Source organism: Bos indicus, chromosome 5, assembly GCF_029378745.1.
Source record: "Bos indicus isolate NIAB-ARS_2022 breed Sahiwal x Tharparkar chromosome 5, NIAB-ARS_B.indTharparkar_mat_pri_1.0, whole genome shotgun sequence".
NCBI classification, from domain to species: Eukaryota; Metazoa; Chordata; class Mammalia; order Artiodactyla; family Bovidae; genus Bos; species Bos indicus.
The window spans coordinates 120,042,776-120,062,589 of NC_091764.1; the positions used below are offsets into that span (position 1 = coordinate 120,042,776).

Genomic DNA, 19,814 nt, shown 5'->3' on the forward strand with positions numbered 1-19,814 from the left:
CAGACATTGTTCATTCATTTTATTTCATTTAAATATTTTTTGCTAAGTCATCGCCGGCGCCGCATCTGCGTGCGGGGGGGAGGTGGGGGTGGGGGGCGGAGCTACGCTGCGAGTCGCCGCAGGTAAACAGCCCCCTCCCCGCGGCGGGACCGCAGCCGCCGCCCGCCGCTCGGGGCGGGGGTCCCGCCGCCGCCCCCGCCGGAAGGACGCGCCGGGGCTGCAGCCGAGGCGGGGGCGGCGGCCCCTGCGCCTCCCGCAGCCCGCGCCGGCCCGGGCGGCCCGACCCCTGCCCGGAGGGCGGCGGCGGAGCGCCCCCCGCCCCCGCCGCGGGCCCCGCGCCCCGGGTCCCCCGCGCCCCCCATGCACCACCTCCTGGAGCCGTCCACGGACATGGCGACGGCGCTGCTGGCCGGGGAGAAGCTGCGCGAGCTGATCCTGCCCGGCGCGCAGGACGACAAGGCGGGCGCGCTGGCCGCGCTGCTGCTGCAGCTCAAGCTGGAGCTGCCGTTTGACCGCGTGGTCACCATCGGCACCGTGCTCGTCCCCATCCTGCTGGTCACCCTGGTCTTCACCAAGAACTTCGCAGGTGAGGCCAGAGGCTAGTGGCGGAAAGGGCGGGGGCCCTCTGGGGTCTCCCTCGCTGACCCAGCCGCCGCGGGCCTCCTCGCTGGGGCCCGCAGTGGGCGCGGTGCCCCGGGTCTCCCCGCAGAGCCCGTGCAGGTGTTGCGGGTCGCTGGGGCTACCTCCCCATGTCTCTCCTCGCTGGACTGATTTACCTTCCCTTGGTTCACACTGCGTGGAGGGGTGCTGCGGTCTAGGCATCGAGGAGACATGGGGTCTGGCCTGGAAGAGGGGAGACCAGGAGGGGGAGTGGGCAGGGTCTGAGAGGAGGAGGAGTGGCCAGGTGGGGGCCCGGAAAGGAGGCTGCAAGTGATGAGGCCCGGGAACACCGAAGACCGCTGCTGGGTGGCGTCCTGGGGCTAGGTGTGGAGTGAAGACCCTGCGAAGTGGGCAGATTCTTATCCAGGGCCCAGGGATGCTCCGGCCACTGGGAACCTGGGTCTGTCTTGGGAAGAGGCCCACCGAGCAGGCAGGGCCTGGAGGAGCAGGCGGTGGGGGCAGTGCACCGCCCTGGCCTCAGCAGGAGGCTGAGCCTGTGAGGCTGATGTGGGGAGAGGAGGGCAGGGGCCAGGCAGTGTGCACGTGACAAGCCGTCAAAGGCTCGGGTCTGCAGACGTGGTCCTGGTTGAACTCAGTGTCGGGGCGCTGAGGGCCTTCTGAGGAGAAGTGACCCCAGGTGAGGCGGGGCGGGGGGAGGTGTGCGGTCCTGGGGCCACCGTCCTCCCGGGGAGCCCACGGGGGTAGGTGGGTGGGAAACCGGAGACAGGAGACAGCACCCCCACCCAGGGTCTGGCTGGCAAGCAGTCTCAGGGTCTAGATGTCCAGGGAGGCCTCTGGGCACCCATCAGCCCGCGGCAGAGAGGGCCCTGCGGCAGCAGGGTGGAGCAGCTCTTCCTGAGGGACGTGGACAGACAGCTTTCTCGAAGGCCTCTCCTTCAGGGGTCCCTGTGACCAGGGCGGACACTGCAGGCTGCCTCATCCAACTCTGGGCAGGGCACACCCACACCCACATGCTCAGACACTCCCGGTCACTCGCGACCTGTCCCCTCGGCACCGAGTCACCACCCTCTGCAGGGTTTGAGCCCCGGGGGGTGGGGCGTCCTGCTGCAGCCAGGAGGATCCTTGTCCCTCCCACCGGGGCCCAGCTGGGCCAGGAGGACCCAGTGCCCAGACCCTCACTTGCTGCCCTGGCGTCGGCGGGGGTCCACCCTATCTGCCTGTCGGAGACTGGGCGAGTGCATGCTGGATGTCCGGCTCATGGTGAGGAGCCGGCCAGACGGGACCTCCTTGACACCAAGGCCTGTGTGTGTCCCCCGGCTGGAGGGTGGCTGATGGCGGGAAGACCTGCATGGCTCCGTAGATGCCGCCCACCCTTTAGACCTGCTCTGTGACGGACGGAGGGGACAGCCAGGGGCATAGCTGAGCGCGAGGACCACTAGGAGGGGAGTTGAAGGGTTGCCAGGTTCTCCAGGGGCTTTTCCGATGGCTCCGTGACAGAGAATCTGCCTGCCAGTGCAGGAGACACAGGAGATGCGGGTTGGCTCCCTGGGTCGGGAAGATCCCCTGGAGGAGGGCATGGCAACCCACTCCAGTATGCTTGCCTGGAGAATCCCATGGACAGAGGAGCCTGGTGGGCTGTAGTCCACAGGGTCGCAAAGAGTAGGACACGACTGAGCGCGCAGCACAGAGCAGGTTCTCCAGACGTCACGTGGGCCCTGGGCAGAGGGCCTTCTCCTAAACAGCCGAGTACAGCTCTGGTTTCCTTGTGCTTCGCAGATACCGCTTTTCTCACAATTTGAAGGTTTGTGACAACACTGTATCAAGTCGTTTATCCAACAGCATTTGCTCAATTCACGTCTGTGCTGCATTTTTGCAATTCTCACAATATTTCAAATTTTTCATTATTAATATATTTGTTAAGGTGATCTGTGAGCAGTGATCTTTGATGTTACTATTGCAAAATGATTACGACTCACTGAAGGCTCCGATGATGCATAGCATTTTTTAGCAATAAAGTGTTTTTAATTAAGGTATGTACATTCCTTTTTAGACATGCATACAGTATACAGATATCAACTACAGTGTAGTATAAACATTTTTACACACACTGGAAAAAAAAAATGTGTGACTTGCTTTATCAAGGCATCTGGAGCCAAACCTGCAAAGTCTCCGAGGTGCCTGCAGGTGGGCAGGGTCTCCAAGCGTACTAGGGTGCTCAGGGGCTGGGAGGACCCTGGCCACAGTGCCATCCTCTGGAACGGTGCCCTTCGCAAGCTGGCTGTGTCTCGGGTCCCTGGCAGACACCTGTGCAGACACCGCCGTGTCCGAGTACCCAGTGCTCAGGCTCTGTGGCCCAGCAGTTACCGCATCCCCCGCCCCAGAGTCCAGCCCAGGTCCCGGGCCCCTGCAGGTCAAGTCAGGGACACGTGGCCGCCATTCCTCCAGGGCAGGAGGAACGTGCGTCCTGAGGCGCCTGCGTGCCACATGTGCTCCCTGCTGGGCGCGGTCTGCTTCGCAGGAGCAGGCAGGAGGGGGAAGGACAGAGATTGGGTGCTGGGCTGGGCCTCCCCTGAGCTGGAGCCCCCTCCACTCCCTCCCGGCAGGCAGGGCTGGTGGCGGGTGTGAGAGGACCCGGGGTGGGGGCCTTGCCTCGGTGCACGGAGGGGCTCACCTCCCCTGTGCCTGCAGCACCACGGCCACGGGAGAGGTCTCCCCTTCCCCTGGGGCCCAGCCGGGGCCTAGACTGGGGGACTGCCCCCCAGGGTCCCTTTCCCCCAGCGGAGAGCACCTCCTGGCCTGGAGTTGGCTGTAAGGACAAAAGTAAGTGACTGAAATGCTGTTTTCTCAACCATGAGGGGGGCTCCTGCACCTTCCCCATGTTCTCGGAGCCTGACTCACCACCAGGCCCCAAACCTGTGTCCTCGTCGGGGACCCTGGGCCATGGGAGCAGCATTTCCTGACCCGCCCCACCCCCAGTACCCCCAGGTGGCACCTCAGCGCCACCCCCGGGCCCACTCGCCCGCGCCCCTCCTGCCTCCAGGCCCCTGACTCCCCAGCGCCCGCCAGGTGCAGTCCGAGGTCCGCACACCCGGAATGAGCCATGGGCCCCGCTCTGGCGATGCTAGGCCCGAGGCCTCCAGGAGGCCGCGAGGCTGAGACGGGGCAGCGGTGGCCTGAGGCTGCGCGTGTGAGAGGGAGGCAGCCTCCATGGACTGGGCCGAGGCACCTATGGGGTGTTTGTGCCCATGGGGTAGCCAGCCCCTAGGCTCCTGCAAGCCACCGGCAGTGACCAGCTGCCTCCCCACTCAAGGGCCAGCTTCATGCAGCAGGCCTGCACAGACAGACGGGCGTGCTGGTCCCCACTGCTTCTGGTCTGTGTTTCCTGGGCTGAGAGGCTTAAGCTGGGGCAGAGGGGGACTGAGCGGCCCGCCCCGGGGCTCCTCAGGTGAGGGGGAGGGTGCCCACTGTGTTCAGGTTGGGGCACCCGCCTCCTGCCAGCGGGACGCTGCCCTCTAGGCGAGGGGCCCCAGGTGTTGGCGCCTGCCCCCGGAGGGCACACCCTGGCTGGAGCCCAGCCTGATAGCGCAGTGACCCAGCCTTCAGGGCCCAGACCACCCTGCCCTGAGGACAGCGCTGAGGCGGCCAAGCCCTGCCCTCTGGGAGACTCGGGCTGGGGGCCGCGCCTCCCACTGTGGTCTGCACCTGTCCTCACCTGGGGAACAGTTCTTCCTGCGTTCAGGGCAGAGCTCTCACTCTCGCGTGTTGGGCAGACCCTGGGGTCTGGGTGATGACTCCTTCCTGTCCGATCCCTGGAATGGCTCCCCTGCCCACCCAGTGTCCAGGGAACTCAGGCCCACCCTTCCCCAGGACAGAGGGACTTGGGAGGACACCCCTCACCTCTCACAGGCAGGCAGCGCCGCTTTCGCTTTTCTTCAGTCACGCCCCCGTAACCTCTGGCCAGGGAGGACTCGCCCAGGACACCTGCCCTCTTCAGGATGGGTGGTGGTGCCAGGCCCCGGGCCGTGTGGCCTGCGCCCCCTGCTCTGGACTCTGCCCTGTGTGCTGGGGGTGGGGGTGGCACCTGGAGGGAGGCCTGAGGTTCCAAGTGCAGATCTCTGCCCCCCAGGTGGGCAGGGCTGTACCCTCCACCCCCAAGGCAAAGCTGACTGCGGTGGGGGTGGCGGGAGGGGGTGTAGGAGGAGACGCCACGGGACACAGCAGAGACTGGGAAGGGGCCTCGGGCGCGGCAGGCCGGGAGGAGTGCGATGCCCCAGCGCCTTCTCCTCTCCGCCCCCAGAGGAGCCCATTTACTGCTACACGCCGCACAACTTCACCCGCGACCAGGCGCTGTATGCCCGCGGCTACTGCTGGACGGAGCTGCGGGACGCACTGCCCGGCGTGGACGCCAGCCTGTGGCCGTCGCTGTTCGAGCACAAGCTGCTGCCCTACTCGCTGCTGGCCTTCGCGGCGATCATGTACGTGCCTGCGCTGGGCTGGGAGTTCCTGGCGTCCACGCGCCTCACCTCCGAGCTCAACTTCCTGCTGCAGGAAATCGACAACTGCTACCACCGGGCGGCCGAGGGCCGCGCGCCCAAGATCGAGAAGCAGATCCAGTCCAAGGGCCCGGGCATCACGGAGCGCGAGCGGCGCGAGATCATCGAGAACGCGGAGAAGGAGAAGAGCCCCGAGCAGAACCTGTTCGAGAAGTACCTGGAGCGCCGCGGCCGCAGCAACTTCCTGGCCAAGCTCTACCTGGCGCGGCACCTGCTCATCCTGCTGCTCAGCGTGGCGCCCATCTCCTACCTGTGCACCTACTACGCCACCCAGAAGCAGAACGAGTTCACCTGTGCGCTGGGCGCCGCCCCGGGGGGCGGCCCGGCCGTGCGCGTCACCTGCAAGCTGCCGTCGGTGCAGCTGCAGCGCATCGTGGCGGGAGTGGACGTGGTGCTCCTCTGCGCCATGAACCTCGTCATCCTGGTCAACCTCACGCACCTCTTCATCTTCCGCAAGAGCAACTTCGTCTTCGACAAGCTGCACAAGGTGGGCATCAAGACGCGCCGGCAGTGGCGCCGCTCCCAGTTCTGCGACATCAACATCCTGGCCATGTTCTGCAACGAGAACCGGGACCACATCAAGTCGCTCAACCGGCTGGACTTCATCACCAACGAGAGCGACCTCATGTACGACAACGTGGTGCGGCAGCTGCTGGCGGCGCTGGCGCAGTCCAACCACGACGCCACGCCCACCGTGCGCGACGCGGGCGTGCAGACCGTGGACCCCAGCGCCAACCCCGCCGAGCCCGACGGCGAGGCCGAGCCGCCCGTGGTCAAGCGGCCCCGCAAGAAGATGAAGTGGATTCCCAGCAGCAACCCGCTGCCCCAGCCCTTCAAGGAGCCACTGGCCATCATGCGCGTGGAGAACAGCAAGGCCGAGAAGCCCAAGCCCGTGCGCCGCAAGACGGCCACGGACACTCTGATCGCCCCGCTGCTGGACGCAGGCGCGCGCGCCGCGCACCACTACAAGGGCGGCGGGGGCGACGCGGGGCCCGCGGCCGACAAGAAGCATGCCCGCCACTTCTCCCTGGACGTGCACCCCTACATCCTGGGCACCAAGAAGGCCAAGGCCGAGGCCCTGCCCGCTGCACTGCCGGCCTCCCGGAGTCAGGAAGGCGGCTTCCTGTCCCAGGCGGACGAGTGCGCCCTGGGCCTGACAGCGGCGCCCGCGGCAGGTAGGGGCCGGCAGGGCTGGGCGGGGGCCGTGAGCGGGCTAAGGATTGTGCCATCCGGGTGGAAGTGGGGACAGGCAGGGGAGCCAGCTGCGGGCGTGACCCCAGGCGCCTCCCTCGCCCCAGGGCCCGGGGAAGCAACCGCGATGAAGGGCTGGGGGGACACACTGTGAGGTTGCTCAGCTCCTGGAGAAGGTTCTGGAAACTGGCGCCCCTACTCCTGGGGCAGCCAGGGTCTGACCAGGCAGGCTACCGTGCTGGGGAGCGTCAGCGCGCAGGAGGAGGGGGCCGCAGGTGGGGAGGGGCCTGCAGACGCCCTCTGCTCTGGGCTGTTTGCAGATGCCCCGCTCCCGGAGGAAGAGGCCCTGTACTCGGCAGAGCCAGCTCGGGGAGTGCTGCCCCCCGGGGGCCCGTTTCACGTCTGCTCGCCCCCCGCCGCCCCTGCCACCGCCCCTCTGTCGCCAGCCAGCCTGGGCAAGCCTGACCCCCTTGCCATCCTGAGCCGCAACGCCACCCACCCGCTGCTGCACATCAGCACCCTGTACGAGGCCCGGGAGGAGGAGGACGGGGCCCCCAGAGCCCCCCAGGATGTGGGCAGCCTCATCACCATCCCTCCGCCGCAGCAGATCCTCATTGCCACCTTCGACGAGCCAAGGACAGTAGTGAGTACCGTGGAGTTCTGAGGGCCGGGGCTGCCCGCCGGCTGCATGACCGCGCCCCAGGCAGAGGCAGCCTTGCTCTGCCCGGCACTGCCCACGCGCCCCGGCCTCCCGCCCGCATGCCACGGGGCTCAGCACCTCTCCCCTCCCTGGCCCCCCGGATGGCATCATCAGGGTGCTGGCTGGGTCCGGGGCTGGCCAGGACCCCGTGCAGCCCCGCACCCAAAGGCCCAGAGCCGACACCCCCCCAACATCAGGCGCTGCGCTGTGAGATGAAGAATTTATTTTTTTAGTTGATTCTGTCTAGGGCCTGGGATGCTGGCCTGTGAGGGGCCGGGAGGTGGCAGGACGACTCAGGGGGGCGCGGGGGGTGGGGTGGCACCTCAGCCTCAGGCCACCCCTGCAGGGACGGGCGCCCTGGAGGAGGGGCCGGGGCCCCTCCAGTCAGAGGTCAACATGCACTTTCTCCTCATACCCCGACCACCTGTCCTTTATTTTACTATGGTTACTGTAACTAGCGAGTACGTTTATTATGCCTTTAAATCAAAGGATGTCATGCGTGTGACTGCGAGCGTGCCCAGAGAGCAAGGTGCCAGCATGCCAGTGGGTGTGTGCGTGAGCCGACAAGCGTGGAGTGTGTGCGTGAGTGAGCGTGGGGTGAGGCCAGTGAGGGCAGGAATCCAACGCAATAACCACGTCCCCTCCAGGCCACCAGCGCCCCCCCCCCCCGCCCCGTCCCCCGCCTGAGGGGCCCCGGTGGTCTGTGGGAGCCGAGGGCTGGTGTGGGCGGGGCTCCCTGTTACCTCAGCCACGGTGACATCGTGACAGTGTTAACAAGGTACCCAGCATATCAATAAAGATTATTCTGATACCCCCGAGTCCGAGTGCTCCGTCTCGCCGGAGGCCTGTGCTCCGGCTGGGGCTCCAGCTCTCTGCACGGGGTGGGGGTCTCAGGGAGGCAGGGCGCCGGGAGACGCCCGCTGCCCTCCAGGGGCCCCACCGCAGCTGAGCCAGGCTGTGCGGTCCTCGCTCCCGGCGGACGCCCACGGCCCCCAGCTGGCACGCGTGCACCCTGGGCCCCCGGGTGAGTCCCCGGCTCGGTGGAGACGGAGCGGCCCCCGGGAAGCCGTCCCCCAGCGGATGCCTGAGGGCAGGGCTGCCAGGTGCGCCCGAGGCAACAGCGAGGGCTGGCGGGACGCAGGAGGGCTTCACGGAGGAGGGCCCGTGTTGCGGGGACTTGGGGCAGGGGGCTTTCAGGATGCAGGTGGGGGTGCGGCCGGTCCCACGCGTGCACCGAGGACTCACGAGCCTCCCAGGCCCTGGCAGGAGACCCTGGGGGTCTGAAGGCAGGTGGCTGGGGCAGCCGGCCCAGGAACCCCAGGGCTACAATCACGAGGGGGCTCTGCGGGGGTTAGAGTGGGACCACCTGCCGCACCGTGTGGAGGGCCGACGGAGACCCTAGGCAGGCCCTCTCTGGAGCGGCCCTCCTGCACGCTGTGGGTGATCTGTTGCCCAGGGGTGGCATCCTAACGGGTTTCCATCGTCACTCAGGGACAGTGAGGCCCGAGATTTGGGGAGGCCGCCACTGCACAGGCAGCTCCCGAGCGGAGGGCCCAGGGCCGAGCAGGAGGCAGGCGGGGGGACGTGTGGGCAGGGCCTTTCCTGGGGTCTCCACGGGGACGGTGCGTGTGAGGCAGGGTGAGCAGGCTCAGGACCCGTGTGAATACTCTGGGGGCCCTGGTGGCGGGCTGCCCCCGGCTGCCGGGGGCCCAGCCCGGGGGACCCCAAGGGCGGCACCAGGACACACAGAAGCCCGAGGAGGACGGGGCGCCGCGCTCCGGGCGTCCTCCTGGCCTGGGAAGCTGTTCACCATCTCTAAGAACTGGCCGGCTCTGGGAGGGCCGGTCTCTCCAGGGTCAGCACGGCCCCAGAGAGCAAACAGCAGGGTTCCCAGCCCTGCCCTAGAAAGCACTCGCCCATACCTGCTGCTCTCCCCTGCCCAGTGTCCCAGGGCACGTGGCCCCTGCCTCTCAGGCTGGCACCATCTCCCCATGTCTGGGGAAGAGACCCAAGGACCCACGCAGGCTGGGCCAGCCCCGCAGGTCACTCAGCTCTGTGGTGATGGTGACCCCAGCACCGGGGCCAAGGTGCCCCCTCCCTGGGAGAGCAGTTAAGCCCCCAGGAACCCAAGCCACCCTGACCTCAGGGGCCCCCACCCTGAGGGCTGGAGGGCAGCCCCCTCCCTGTGGGCTCGCGCCCACGCAGGGCCTGGCTCAGAGCAGAGGTGTGCCAGCCCCCGTGGATGTGCTCACGCGCTGTGTGCACGGGGCGAGGCAGGGCGGGGGCACCCCGGCTCTGAGTCCTGGGCTGTGTCTTCGGCAGGACTGCTCTCCCCAGCCCTGTCCCTGAGCCAAGGCTGGCAGGACGTTTCGGGTCCAGTGTCCTCCAAGGCCTGGGCATGTGAACTGGCTGGTTGCCCTGGTTGGCTGGGGAACAGAGGGAGTCAGAGTCCCACTGAGGCCGACCTCCTCCTGCGGGGCCAGGGGTGCACCTCAGGGGAGCGGGCAGAGGGGCCCCCACGGGAGCCGTCGGCCCAGGACATACGGCCCACAGCGGCTTCCTTGCTCCTCTCCTCCAGTCCTGGGCAGGGCAGTTGGGGGCGCCCTCCCTCTCCTGGGAGGAGGGGCATCAGGAGAACCTCGGACCGCACCTGGACAGCCAGGACGGGAGCCCGGGCCGCATCCCTCACACCAGCTCAGCAGGGGCATCTCAGCCAGGCGGGCTCTCCAGCGGGGCGAAGGCCTGGAGTGAAGGGCAGCGCTCCAGCTCTGCTGTGTGGGTGGCCAAGGCGGCGGGGCGGGCAGAGCCAATCTGTGCCCTGCCAACCCGACAGAGAGGCTGGGCCCAGGCTGTGGGCCAGGAGCCTGGAAGGTAAGGGTCAGCCCGGAGCCGCTCCTTACAGCTCAGACTGCTGGCTAGGAGCCCACCCTGCTCAAGGCTAGACGGGGCGTCTCAACTCAGAACGGGGGAGCCCAGGACCCGCAGGGGCGCCAGGGCGGGGTGCACCCCCTTCCTGGAGCTGACCAGGCAAGGCGGATGGGGCCGGCCTTACTCTGGGCTCCCCGTCCGGCTGCGCACCCCGCACCCCGTCCGCCCTGCCCCCGCCCTTACCTCCCCGGACGCCATCCGCCAGGCCGAGGGGGCGCCCAGGCACCCGAACGGGCGCGATCTGCGGTCTGGAATCTGCCTCTAGCGTTGCATTGATGATTCTGTATTATAGCAGGCCGCACGAATATCCACTCCCTTTTACTGACCGGGAGCTGCAGCCAAAGAGTTTTGGAGCGCTTCGCAACGCCTCGCCACTAAGGCGGCAGGCCTGGGACTCGAACCCACGTCCTGGGCCGCCGCTTAGCTCTCGGAGCTTGGCGCGGGAGGAGGGGCCGGGCAGTGCTTCTCGCGCGCGGCCTCCTGGGAAGTGAAGTCCTCGCCTAGTCGCGCGCAGCCCCCTGGGAACTGTAGTTCGCAGGCGCGGGTCAGGCCCGCTGCAAGCGCAGGCAGACGGCGCGTCGAACTACGCTTCCCGGCAAGCCGCGCGCCTCCACCGCCCGCCCCGGCCCGTCCGCGGCCCGTCTGGCCGCCCCGCCCCGCAGCTCCGGCCCGCCCCGTCCGGTGGGCGCCGCGCCGCATGGAGGCCGGCTGAGGAACGCCGCCCAGCCCGGTACGCCGCGCGGCTCGGTCCCGGGCGGGGGGCGCGCGGGGCGGGGGCGGGGGCGGGGGCGGTCCAGGCCGGGCCCAGTCAGCCCGCGGCGCGCGGCCCCGGGCCGGAGGGTCAGCGCCGGCCTCCGCGGGGCGCTCGGTGCCGAGGACGACGGCGAGGGCGCGAGGGCGCTGCGGGCCGGGGGCGGGGACCCGGCCGGGTCGGGGCCGGGGCCGGGGCCGGGGTCGGGGGCGGCGGCGGTCCGAGCGGGCGGCCCGGCTCCGCAGGGGCGGCAGCGCGGCCTCGGAGGGGGTCCCTGGGCCCTTCGCGGCGCGGGCGGCCTCTGCCCTTCAGGCCGAGGAGTCGGGGCTGCCATATGGAGTCCCGGAGCCCAGACTCCGAGGCTGGGGTCCCGGCGCGCTCTACTCACCTCGATTCTGGGAGCAGCTTTATTGAGGCGTAACTTACATGCCGCAAAGTTCTCACATGCGTCTCGGTGAAAACTGTCCCGAGAAAGAAAACCGAGGCTCACGGAGGGCAGCGACGAAGTCCTCGGCGGACTTCGGGTGTCAGGGCCACCGCATCCGGAGATGAGTGGCCTCCAGCTGGCGTCCTCCGGGCTTTCGGGGTTCCCCGGAGAGAAGGGTGTAAGGCCACTGGCTCGCGGCGCCCCCGTGAAGGCGGCACTGTCTCCGGGCTCTCCCTGGCTGTCGTGCCCGCCCCCTTGTTGTGTGACTGGGAGGGAGCCCCCTGACCTTGGCGCCACTGGGCAGCCTTGCAGGATGGCGGTGATGCTGCGGTGTCAGGCCTCGGGCAAAACCGCCAGGAGAGGGCCCAGCCAGGAGGGGCAGGAAGGCCCCCCCGCCCCAGTGCCCCCATGGAGGTCAGCATGGGGACCCCACTGGGCAGAGTCCAGGTTCCAGGAGGGTTGGCCAGGTGTGCTAGGCCTCCAGCTCAGGTGTGACCTGACCCTTTACCCATATCCTGACCTTTGCCACAGCTCCGTAAAACAGCCTGCCAGACCCAGGGGGGTTTCCGGTGGCTTCAGAAGTGGGGGTGTAGGCGTGTAGCTTCAAGCCACACTCCGCTGCCTCCCACTCAGTCTCTCTGCAGTCTGTCCAGTTTGGGATCCCTGACCTCCTGAGCAGGCAGGCCTCGTGGGCTGATTGGGAGCTGGTTTTTCTGGAAACTCCATCTGGCGCTGGTCAGCTCTTGGCCAGCAAGGGGACGCCCGGCTGGGGTCTGGGAGGCGTTTCTGGCTTCCTGAGTTTTAGAGGCAGATGAGAGGGAATGACTGAGTGTGATCATTACAGAATACCACCGATGGGGCTGAAGCAACCGTTTCCTCACAGTCCTGGGGACAAAATTCAAGACCAAGGTGCTGGCTGCCTTGGTTGCTGGCCTTCTCGCCATGCCCTCCCAGACCAGCCCTCCCAGGGCTCTTCCCAGGAAGGCTCTATCTAGTCCTATCCTGGGGCCCAGCCTCGTGACCTTACCTCATCCGAGTCATTTCCCAGAGCCCCTGCCTCCTAATTTCATCCCATTGGGCCCAGGGCTTCAAAATATGAATTAGAGGGGCCACAGCCCAGTCCATAGCAGTGGGACCCTGGAGAGGAGACGGCGACCCACGCAGCCTGCTGTCTGTGGTCTGTGCTGTGCGGGGCGTTCAGCAGGCTGTTTGCTGCGCTAACACCACGTCCAGCAAGAGCACCCGACACGACACGTTCCCTGGGGGTCCCCAACGCAGGCGGGGCTCTCCCTGCCTGTGAGTCGGTGCATTCTTTGGTGAACCCGGCAAAGTGGGTCCTCTTGGGGGTCAGGGGCTGCCTGGCATTTGGAGTCTGTTTCCCCGGAAGTGTGTGGGTGGAGCCAGATCATGGTCACGCCCCTTCTGCGGAGGCGCCTCCTGAAGTCGGGCTGCTGGTCCTCCTGCCCCAGGGAAGGACGCCGACGTGCCATCTGAGCGCAGCACACCCTGTGCCCATCATGGGATGGCTGGGTGGCTCTTCGAACCACTGCGACCCTGGAGGCCGGAGTTAAGCGTCCGGGCAGATTGGGGGGGCCTGCCCGAGGCCACGCTGTGCCAGGTAGCAGTCTGAGAGTGGCCAGCCCTGCGGATGTCCCCCACCGCGCGGTGGCTGACAGCCCAGCTGCCTGTTTGCTGGAGGACCGGCCTCGGGCCACCCAGCTCAGGAGGCCTCCCCAGGCCGTGCTCCCTGAGTCAAACTCAGCGGTGACAGCTGTTGGGGTACAGGGAGAGTACCTGGATCAGGCAGAAAGGTCTGCTTTGTGCCGGCTCCCCAAGGGCTCGGCGTTGGTGTCCGGGTTGCTGGGTGGAAGCCTGGCGCGGGATCCCTGGGGCTGGGCATGGAGCCTGGGGTCTGCTGGGCCCGGAGCCTGGGGTCTGCTGGGCTGGGCTGCCAGGACCTGTCCTCCAGAGATCCAGAAACCCACCTGCGGTGTGAGGAGGGGGAGGCCGGGCCCTTGCTCCCCTCCAGGCAGCCGAGCGGTCGGTCCCCAGCTGTAAAGGTTTGAGGGTGTGTGGTGGTGGGAGGAGGGTCGACGACCCTCTGAACTGGTTCTGGAGGGGTCCGGCGGGGGCCCTGACTGAGCTTCCGGGAAACCGGACACTGGGAGGTGAGAGAAGTGGAGATGCTCTCAGAATCACGGGCTCTTGGCTCTTCCCACCTGACGCCTCCCAGGCCAGGCACCTGCCCTGGGGCACTCCCAGGTCCTGGATCCGGGTGCTGTGGTCATGGCCCAGCTGTCTGGGGGCTCATGGCCCGTCTGCCCCCGGGGACAGAGGGTGGGTCTGGGGTGCTGACCAGACTGCGGCCCCCAGGCCCAGGGGAGGGAGACTGAGGCTTGCTGGCCTGCTTCCCGCTGGCTGTCACACAAGCTTCCCAGGACAGCAGGGATGCTTCCTGGAGAAGCTTCTCTGATCCTCTGGCACCTCGTGTGAAGGGGACCCAGGGGGCTTTCCTGGGCCAGCTTGGGAACCTGAGAGCAGGGAGGGCCAAGCCGGGTGCCCGCGAACGCAGCTTCCTGTTTCTGTTCCTGTTGGGGCCTTCGGTCTGTGAAGCAGGAAGGAGGCGGCCCTGGGGCTGGTGAGGCCAGTGAGCCACCCTCCGTGGGGACCGGGTGCCCCAGCGCAGCAGCTGCTCCGGGTGGGGGGCTCCAGGGCCCGGCCTGCTCAGACCCCACGCTGGCCCCCCACCCCCCACAGAGGCCCCCAGCTCTGCCTGCTGCTCCTCGGTCAGGGCCTGTCCATCGCTCTCGGGACCCTCCCCCCAACTTCATTCCCAGGAGCCCCAGGCCAGGACGCCGGCACTCCGAGTGAGGCTGGGAAGGGAGCCCGGATGAGAGTTGGGCCCAGGGTACAAGGGGGAGGAACCTGATCTGGTGTCGTGTTTATTTTACCGCCTCTACTTCCTCTTTGTTGTGAAACTGGAGCTGATGGGGCCTTGGGCATGTCCTGCTGCCTGCGTGGACCTCTCAGGCACACCCCGTGGTTCACGTGTGACCGCGTAGGCGCGAGAGCCCACAACAGCACCGAGCCACAACCAGATCAGAGTTGTTCCTCTCGTGACAGTCCCATCACCTGTCAGACACTCCAGTGGGCTCGGCCTGTGGGTGCCCCGCAGGACCCCAGCCCTCAACTCAGCTGGAACCGAGGCTTTTTCAGTTTCCGGTTTGTTTCCAGGGGCACCTTGGGAGGTTCAGGTCACGGCTGTGCGGCAGGCACTGCTTCTGTTCTCAGTGAGGAGGGACAGAACACCACGTCCCGGCCCCGACCCCCTACCCTGTCCCTCCAACACCCCTACCGTGACCCCCACCCTGCCCCCGACACCCCACCCTGCCCCTGACACCCCCACCCTGTCCCCCTGACGCCCCCACCCTGTCCCCCTGACGCCCCCACCCTGCCCTCCTGACACCCCCACCCACCCCATTCCTGACACCCCACCCTGTCCCCCTGACGCCCCCCACCCTGTCGCCCCGACACCCCCACCCTGCCCCCAGAGCCCCCACCCCATCCCCCTGACGCCCCCACCACCCCGACCCTTGGTGTCCGCGGCTGAGAACAGCCTCCCTGGGCTCCAGCCTCCAGCTGCCCTCTGGTAGGAGCAGTGCAGAGGCTCACGGACGACCCCGGGGACTTGGTTTCTCGGTCAGCTTCTTAGAAGGAGGCTGGATTCCTCCTGCGTCTGTGCTCGCGCGCGCTGTGAGACTCACACCCATGCCAGCGCTGCTGGGACGCGTGCGTCACTGCCCGTGAGAGCAGGCCTATGGCCACGCGGCCTCCCGCGCCAGCTCAACAGACTCCCTCCCGCTGCTCGGTGTCATTTTTTTAGGGAATGTTATAAACTGTGTTTTTGTTCCAAAGTCAAAACGGAAGCACCAGGTCTGGCCAACTCCCCCGTGGGGTGTCCCCCTGTTGGACAAGCGGAGCGGGTGCGTCCCCCCGTTAGCGACTCCAGGCTCGCTGCCCTGGCGTCCCCGCTCTACGCCCAGGGCCCAGGGCCTGCCCACAGGTTGTTCCAAACGCTGGAGCCCTTGGCACGCTGAGCCCCATGCCCGGCCCTGGGCCCCAGGTGAGGACACGGCCCCTGTTTTCTCAGGCTTCACGCGTCGGTGCCAGAGCTACTGCCAGCCATGGAGGAGCCGGAGGAGCAGCCGCCCCACGAGGTCAGAGGCCCGGTGGCGGGTGCGGGGGCTCCTGTGCCCAGAGGCGCCTCCCCAGTTTTCCCGCCGTGTTGCTGGCCAGTTGAGGGCTGCGCCGGGCGCCATGGGGAGCATGTCGGGGACACATGGCCCTCGGCCCCACAGCCCAGGGGCAGCACAGCCTCAGCGCCTCCTCCTTCCGCAGGCCGACACGGAGCCCGTCGTGACTTCAGGGGCCTCGGAGGCGGTGCCCAGGGTGCTCCCCGGAGACCCCCAGAATCTCTGTGCGTGCTCCCCAGGGTCCCCGTGGGGTGGGGCTTGGGCCAGGGCTTGGTGGGCCGGGGGCTTCAGAGTCGCGGCCTCTCCTGGGCCCCTCGGCAGCCTGGGGCTCCTACCACGACGCTCATCCTGGTGGGCGAGGACCGGCGGCTTGAGACTGGGAGGGACCCCCATGTGGGCTGGCGTCCCTGAGCTGGGGTTCGCTGTCCCACAGCCGACGTGGACGCGTTCAACCTGCTGCTGGAGATGAAGCTGAAGAGGCGGCGAGAGCGGCCCAACCTCCCGCACACGGTGACTGAGCTGGTGGCTGAGGACGGCAGCCGGGTGTACGTGGTGGGCACGGCCCACTTCAGCGATGATAGCAAGCGGGACGTGGTGAAGGTGAGGCCGCAGGGCAGGCAGACTGGCCTCCCCTTCCCAGCTTCCCGGCTTCACATGCTGAGCTGTATGCACAGTGGCCAAGCCGGGGGTGGGGTCGCTGCGGGGTGGGCGTGTCCCTGAACTGGCGTGTCCGCGGCAGACCATCCGGGAGGTGCAGCCCGATGTGGTGGTGGTGGAGCTGTGCCAGTACCGCGTGTCCATGCTGAAGATGGACGAGCGCACACTGCTGCGCGAGGCCAAGGAGATCAGCCTGGAGAAGCTTCAGCAGGCCATCAGGCAGGTGCGGCCATCGGGCGGGCCGGGTCTGGGGCTCTGCCCGAGGCGCCGGAGGAGAGCCAGCTGGCCCCCAGCCCTGAGGCGAGAGCCGCTCCGGCCCTGGGGACCCCGGGGGTGCTGGCAGGGGTGCGGGCAAGGGGGCTTCAGTGTGTCCTGGAGCCCGAAGCCGAGACCCCCACTGCTTGTCCCTCCCCAGGGACACAGCACCAAGGGAGGTGTGGGCAGGGGACTTGTGTCTGGGCTGGAGGGCCGAGGGCAGGGGGCTCAGTGGGGCCGCGGGTCTGCCTCTGGCCTGAGCCTGTGTGGTGGACACAGCCCCAGGCGGCCTGCAGGAGCCCAGCCCCAGCATGGCTGACATGCCCCCCGACCCCACAGAACGGTGTCGCATCAGGACTGATGCAGATGCTCCTGCTGAAGGTGTCCGCCCACATCACCGAGCAGCTGGGCGTAGCCCCCGGCGGCGAGTTCAGGGAGGCCTTCAAGGAGGTGGGCCCGGGCCCGACCGGGGGCTGGGGCTTGGGAGCCGCCCCGGGGTCCCCCACCGACACCCCAACATCCCACCTCCACCCAGGCCAGCAGGGTGCCGTTCTGCAAGTTCCACCTGGGCGACCGGCCCATCCCCGTCACCTTCAAGCGGGCCATCGCCGCCCTCTCCCTCTGGCAGAAGGTCAAGTTGGCCTGGGGCCTGTGCTTCCTGTCGGACCCCATCAGGTAGGTCCAGTCGGCCTCCCAGCTGGGGAGGCGGCCGGATGTGAGCCACAGTGACCGCCCCTGTGAGGCCTGCTCCCCGAGTTCCCGGGCGGGACCTCCTCCCACGGGGTCCCAGTGGGGGGGATCCCCGCCCTGGGCCCGCCGCCCCAGCGCCGGCCGCCTCCCCGCAGCAAGGACGACGTGGAGCGTTGCAAGCAGAAGGACCTGCTGGAGCAGATGATGGCGGAGATGGTGGGCGAATTCCCCGACCTGCACCGCACCATTGTGTCTGAGCGCGACGTCTACCTGACCTACATGCTGCGCCAGGCCGCTCGCCGCCTGGAGCTGCCGCGCGCCTCCGACGGTGAGCACGGCGCCCGCGGGCACGGGGCCCCGCGGGGTCGGGGGTGCTCAGGTGCTCATGCGTCTCCCACCCCAGCCGAGCCCAGGAAGTGCGTCCCCTCCGTGGTGGTGGGCGTCGTGGGCATGGGCCACGTCCCTGGCATTGAGAAGAACTGGACCACTGACCTCAACATCCAGGAGATCATGACGTGAGTGCTGTGCACCCCCCCCACACACAGAGCCGGGCTGGGGGCTGGGACCGCCCCCCCAGCCAGCCCAGCCCGCCCTCCCTCCCCAGCGTGCCCCCACCGTCCGCCTCGGGCAGAGTGTCCCGCCTGGCCGTGAAGGCCGCCGCCCTGGGCCTCCTGGGCTACGGCCTCTACTGGACGGGGCGCCGCGCCGTCAGCCTGCTCCTGGCCCTGCCCGCTGCCCGTCACTGCCTGCAGAGGCTCTCCGATGCCTGGCCGCAGAAGTAGCAGGACAGAGCCCACGCGTCCGTGCGGAGGGCCGCCCTGCCGGGTCCCGGCCCAGCCTCACCTGCCCGCCCCCAGCCCGCCCAAATAAAAGAATCGGTTCACTGTATGAGCTCCGGCTTCCCACCAGCCCCTCCACCCCGCCCCCGCCCCTGTGGGCTGTTAGGAGGCTCACGGGCAGGAGGAGCCTGGGCGAGGGCGGGGCTCGGGAGTCCGACCAGCCGCTTCCTCCCTGTGCCTTCTCTCCGAGGCGGGCGGCAGGGGTGTCTCATGGGGGCTTGGGCTGCTCCCTGGGTGGGCTGCAGCCATGCAGCCTTGGGGTGTCCCCTGGGCGCGACTCCGCCAGGCTCAGGCCCCCAAGAAGCGCCAGCAGCAGCTCTGCCTGCAGAGATTGTGTGTTTTGGGCTTTTAAAAATGTCTGAAACTTTTTTACTCAGGTAATTTTAACTTAAACTTAAGCAAATGTCAGGAAATACTAGCCTTAAACCTGGTTGGGACAGAGAACATCTTTTTCTTGAGTCTCAGTCCTGGGAAGATGAGCATGTGGGCAGCCGCCTGCCTCCAGCTGCTGGGGGCCCAGGACTCCACCCTCTCCGGTGGCTGACCTTGCTTCCTGTGCGGCTGGCAGAAGGACCCGGGGTTGCCCTTTGCCCTCTGGACAGACAGCCGGTGGCTGCCAGCAGGGCGTCCACCTTGCATGGGACCCAGCCTGGGTACAGTCGGGCCCCACACAGCACTCACCTCGTCACCGCCTATCTGCGTGTCTCCTGGGCTCCTGTCAGCGTAGCACCTGGGGCCCACGGCCACATCTGATTGTGTTTGTGTTGACTCAGTGTCCAGATGAGGTGAAATCCACACCCCGGGCTGGACCAGGTTGTTGTCATTCACATGCTCGTACATCCGTCTCTTAGAAACTGAAATAAAATCTAATTTTGGAAGCTGTCTGGTGAAATGTGTGGGAAGGGGACTCCAGTGAAAGGCGGGTTGGGGAGGCGCCAGCGTGCTGGTGGCTCCCAACCGCCCCCCCACCCCACCCGCAGGGCCCTGCCCTGACCCTGCAGCCCACCCTGCAGTGCCGCCCAGCCCAGCCCATCCGGGAGGAGGTGGGCTGGGACCTGCAGCTCAGATCTGCCCGGAAAGCCCAGAGCAGAGAGGAGCCTTTCCCCAGTAACACGTGCTCAGCTACGTGATGGGTCTCCTCTGTGCTCCTCTGCCCCGGGCCAGCTCAGAGGGGCAGAGTCAAAGGCCCGTAAGAGTGGCCGGCGGGCATAGTGAGCTGGGGATCCCCAGGGCTACTAGGTCTCCCCCTGCCAGGGGTCTTCTCTCCACTGGCACAGGGAGTGGGGCTGGGACCCCCAAGGCCTGACCGGGGGTGGGGAGCAGGAGGGGCCGAGTGGACTCTGACCCTTCACCCCACAAGTCTGCACCCTGTAGGCCTCTTGCTGCCTGTGAGGACCCTGCAGGGTCCCTGCCCTGAGCATCCTGGGGAGGGGCAGACAGGGACCAGGCTCCTCCAGCCCCAAGCTGGTGGGCAGCTGGGCAAGGGAGGAGGGCAGGAAAGCCAAGGCAGGCGGGCGAGGGCCGGGTGGGACCCACCGGGGCAGCGGTGACCACGGCAGTGGGAGGAATCCAGGGCAGGGGCAGCCTCTTCCAGAGGAGGAGGCCTGAGGGTGAAGGGACAGTGACCAGGTGGCGAGTCACCTGCTGGGTCACCCGCAGGCCCTTCTCGGACCCTGGTCTCCCTAGAGCTCTGAGCTCTCCTGGCCACGTCTCCCCGGGAGTGGCTGCTCTCAGACCCCGGCGGTGTGTGTCAGCCCGCTGGGGAGCCGCGCCCCCTTCCAGAGTGCAGCTGGCAGCCCGGGGGTGCAGAGACGGTTTGTGCGTCACACTGGTGAGAACAAGAGGTGTCAGCGTCGGAGGTTGGGGGGAAAGCCGGCGCCAGCCACCCCTGCTCAGAGACCATACTCAGGTGCTAGCTCCTGGGACCGAAAGGCAAGGAGGAACCAGAA

The 19,814-nt window shown here is 67.6% G+C and overlaps 2 protein-coding genes across 6 annotated transcripts; both read left to right on the top strand.

Annotated features, from left to right (window-relative positions):
* The first annotated feature begins 304 nt into the window (after positions 1 to 304).
* On the top strand, positions 305 to 7,876 carry PANX2 (pannexin 2). 2 transcript variants are annotated; one of them, XM_070790640.1, is made up of 3 exons: positions 305 to 586; positions 4,919 to 6,349; positions 6,812 to 7,876. In XM_070790640.1, exons 1-3 carry the CDS (start codon positions 361 to 363, stop codon positions 7,027 to 7,029), a joined length of 1,875 nt encoding a protein of 624 aa, XP_070646741.1. In that variant the 5' UTR covers positions 305 to 360; the 3' UTR covers positions 7,030 to 7,876. The 2 variants fall into 2 exon arrangements, with proteins under 2 accessions (XP_070646741.1, XP_070646740.1); XM_070790639.1 differs by having other exon boundaries at positions 307 to 586; positions 6,686 to 7,876.
* Positions 7,877 to 10,656: 2,780 nt separating this feature from the next.
* On the top strand, positions 10,657 to 18,743 carry TRABD (TraB domain containing). 4 transcript variants are annotated; one of them, XM_070790645.1, is made up of 10 exons: positions 10,657 to 10,723; positions 15,322 to 15,388; positions 15,570 to 15,648; positions 15,858 to 16,024; positions 16,164 to 16,304; positions 16,676 to 16,786; positions 16,872 to 17,011; positions 17,182 to 17,354; positions 17,430 to 17,541; positions 17,631 to 18,743. In XM_070790645.1, exons 2-10 carry the CDS (start codon positions 15,356 to 15,358, stop codon positions 17,806 to 17,808), a joined length of 1,134 nt encoding a protein of 377 aa, XP_070646746.1. In that variant the 5' UTR covers positions 10,657 to 10,723; positions 15,322 to 15,355; the 3' UTR covers positions 17,809 to 18,743. The 4 variants fall into 4 exon arrangements, with proteins under 4 accessions (XP_070646746.1, XP_070646747.1, XP_070646749.1 ...); XM_070790646.1 differs by lacking the exon at positions 10,657 to 10,723 and adding an exon at positions 12,632 to 12,789; XM_070790648.1 differs by lacking the exon at positions 10,657 to 10,723 and adding an exon at positions 15,025 to 15,154.
* The last annotated feature ends 1,071 nt before the right edge of the window (positions 18,744 to 19,814 follow it).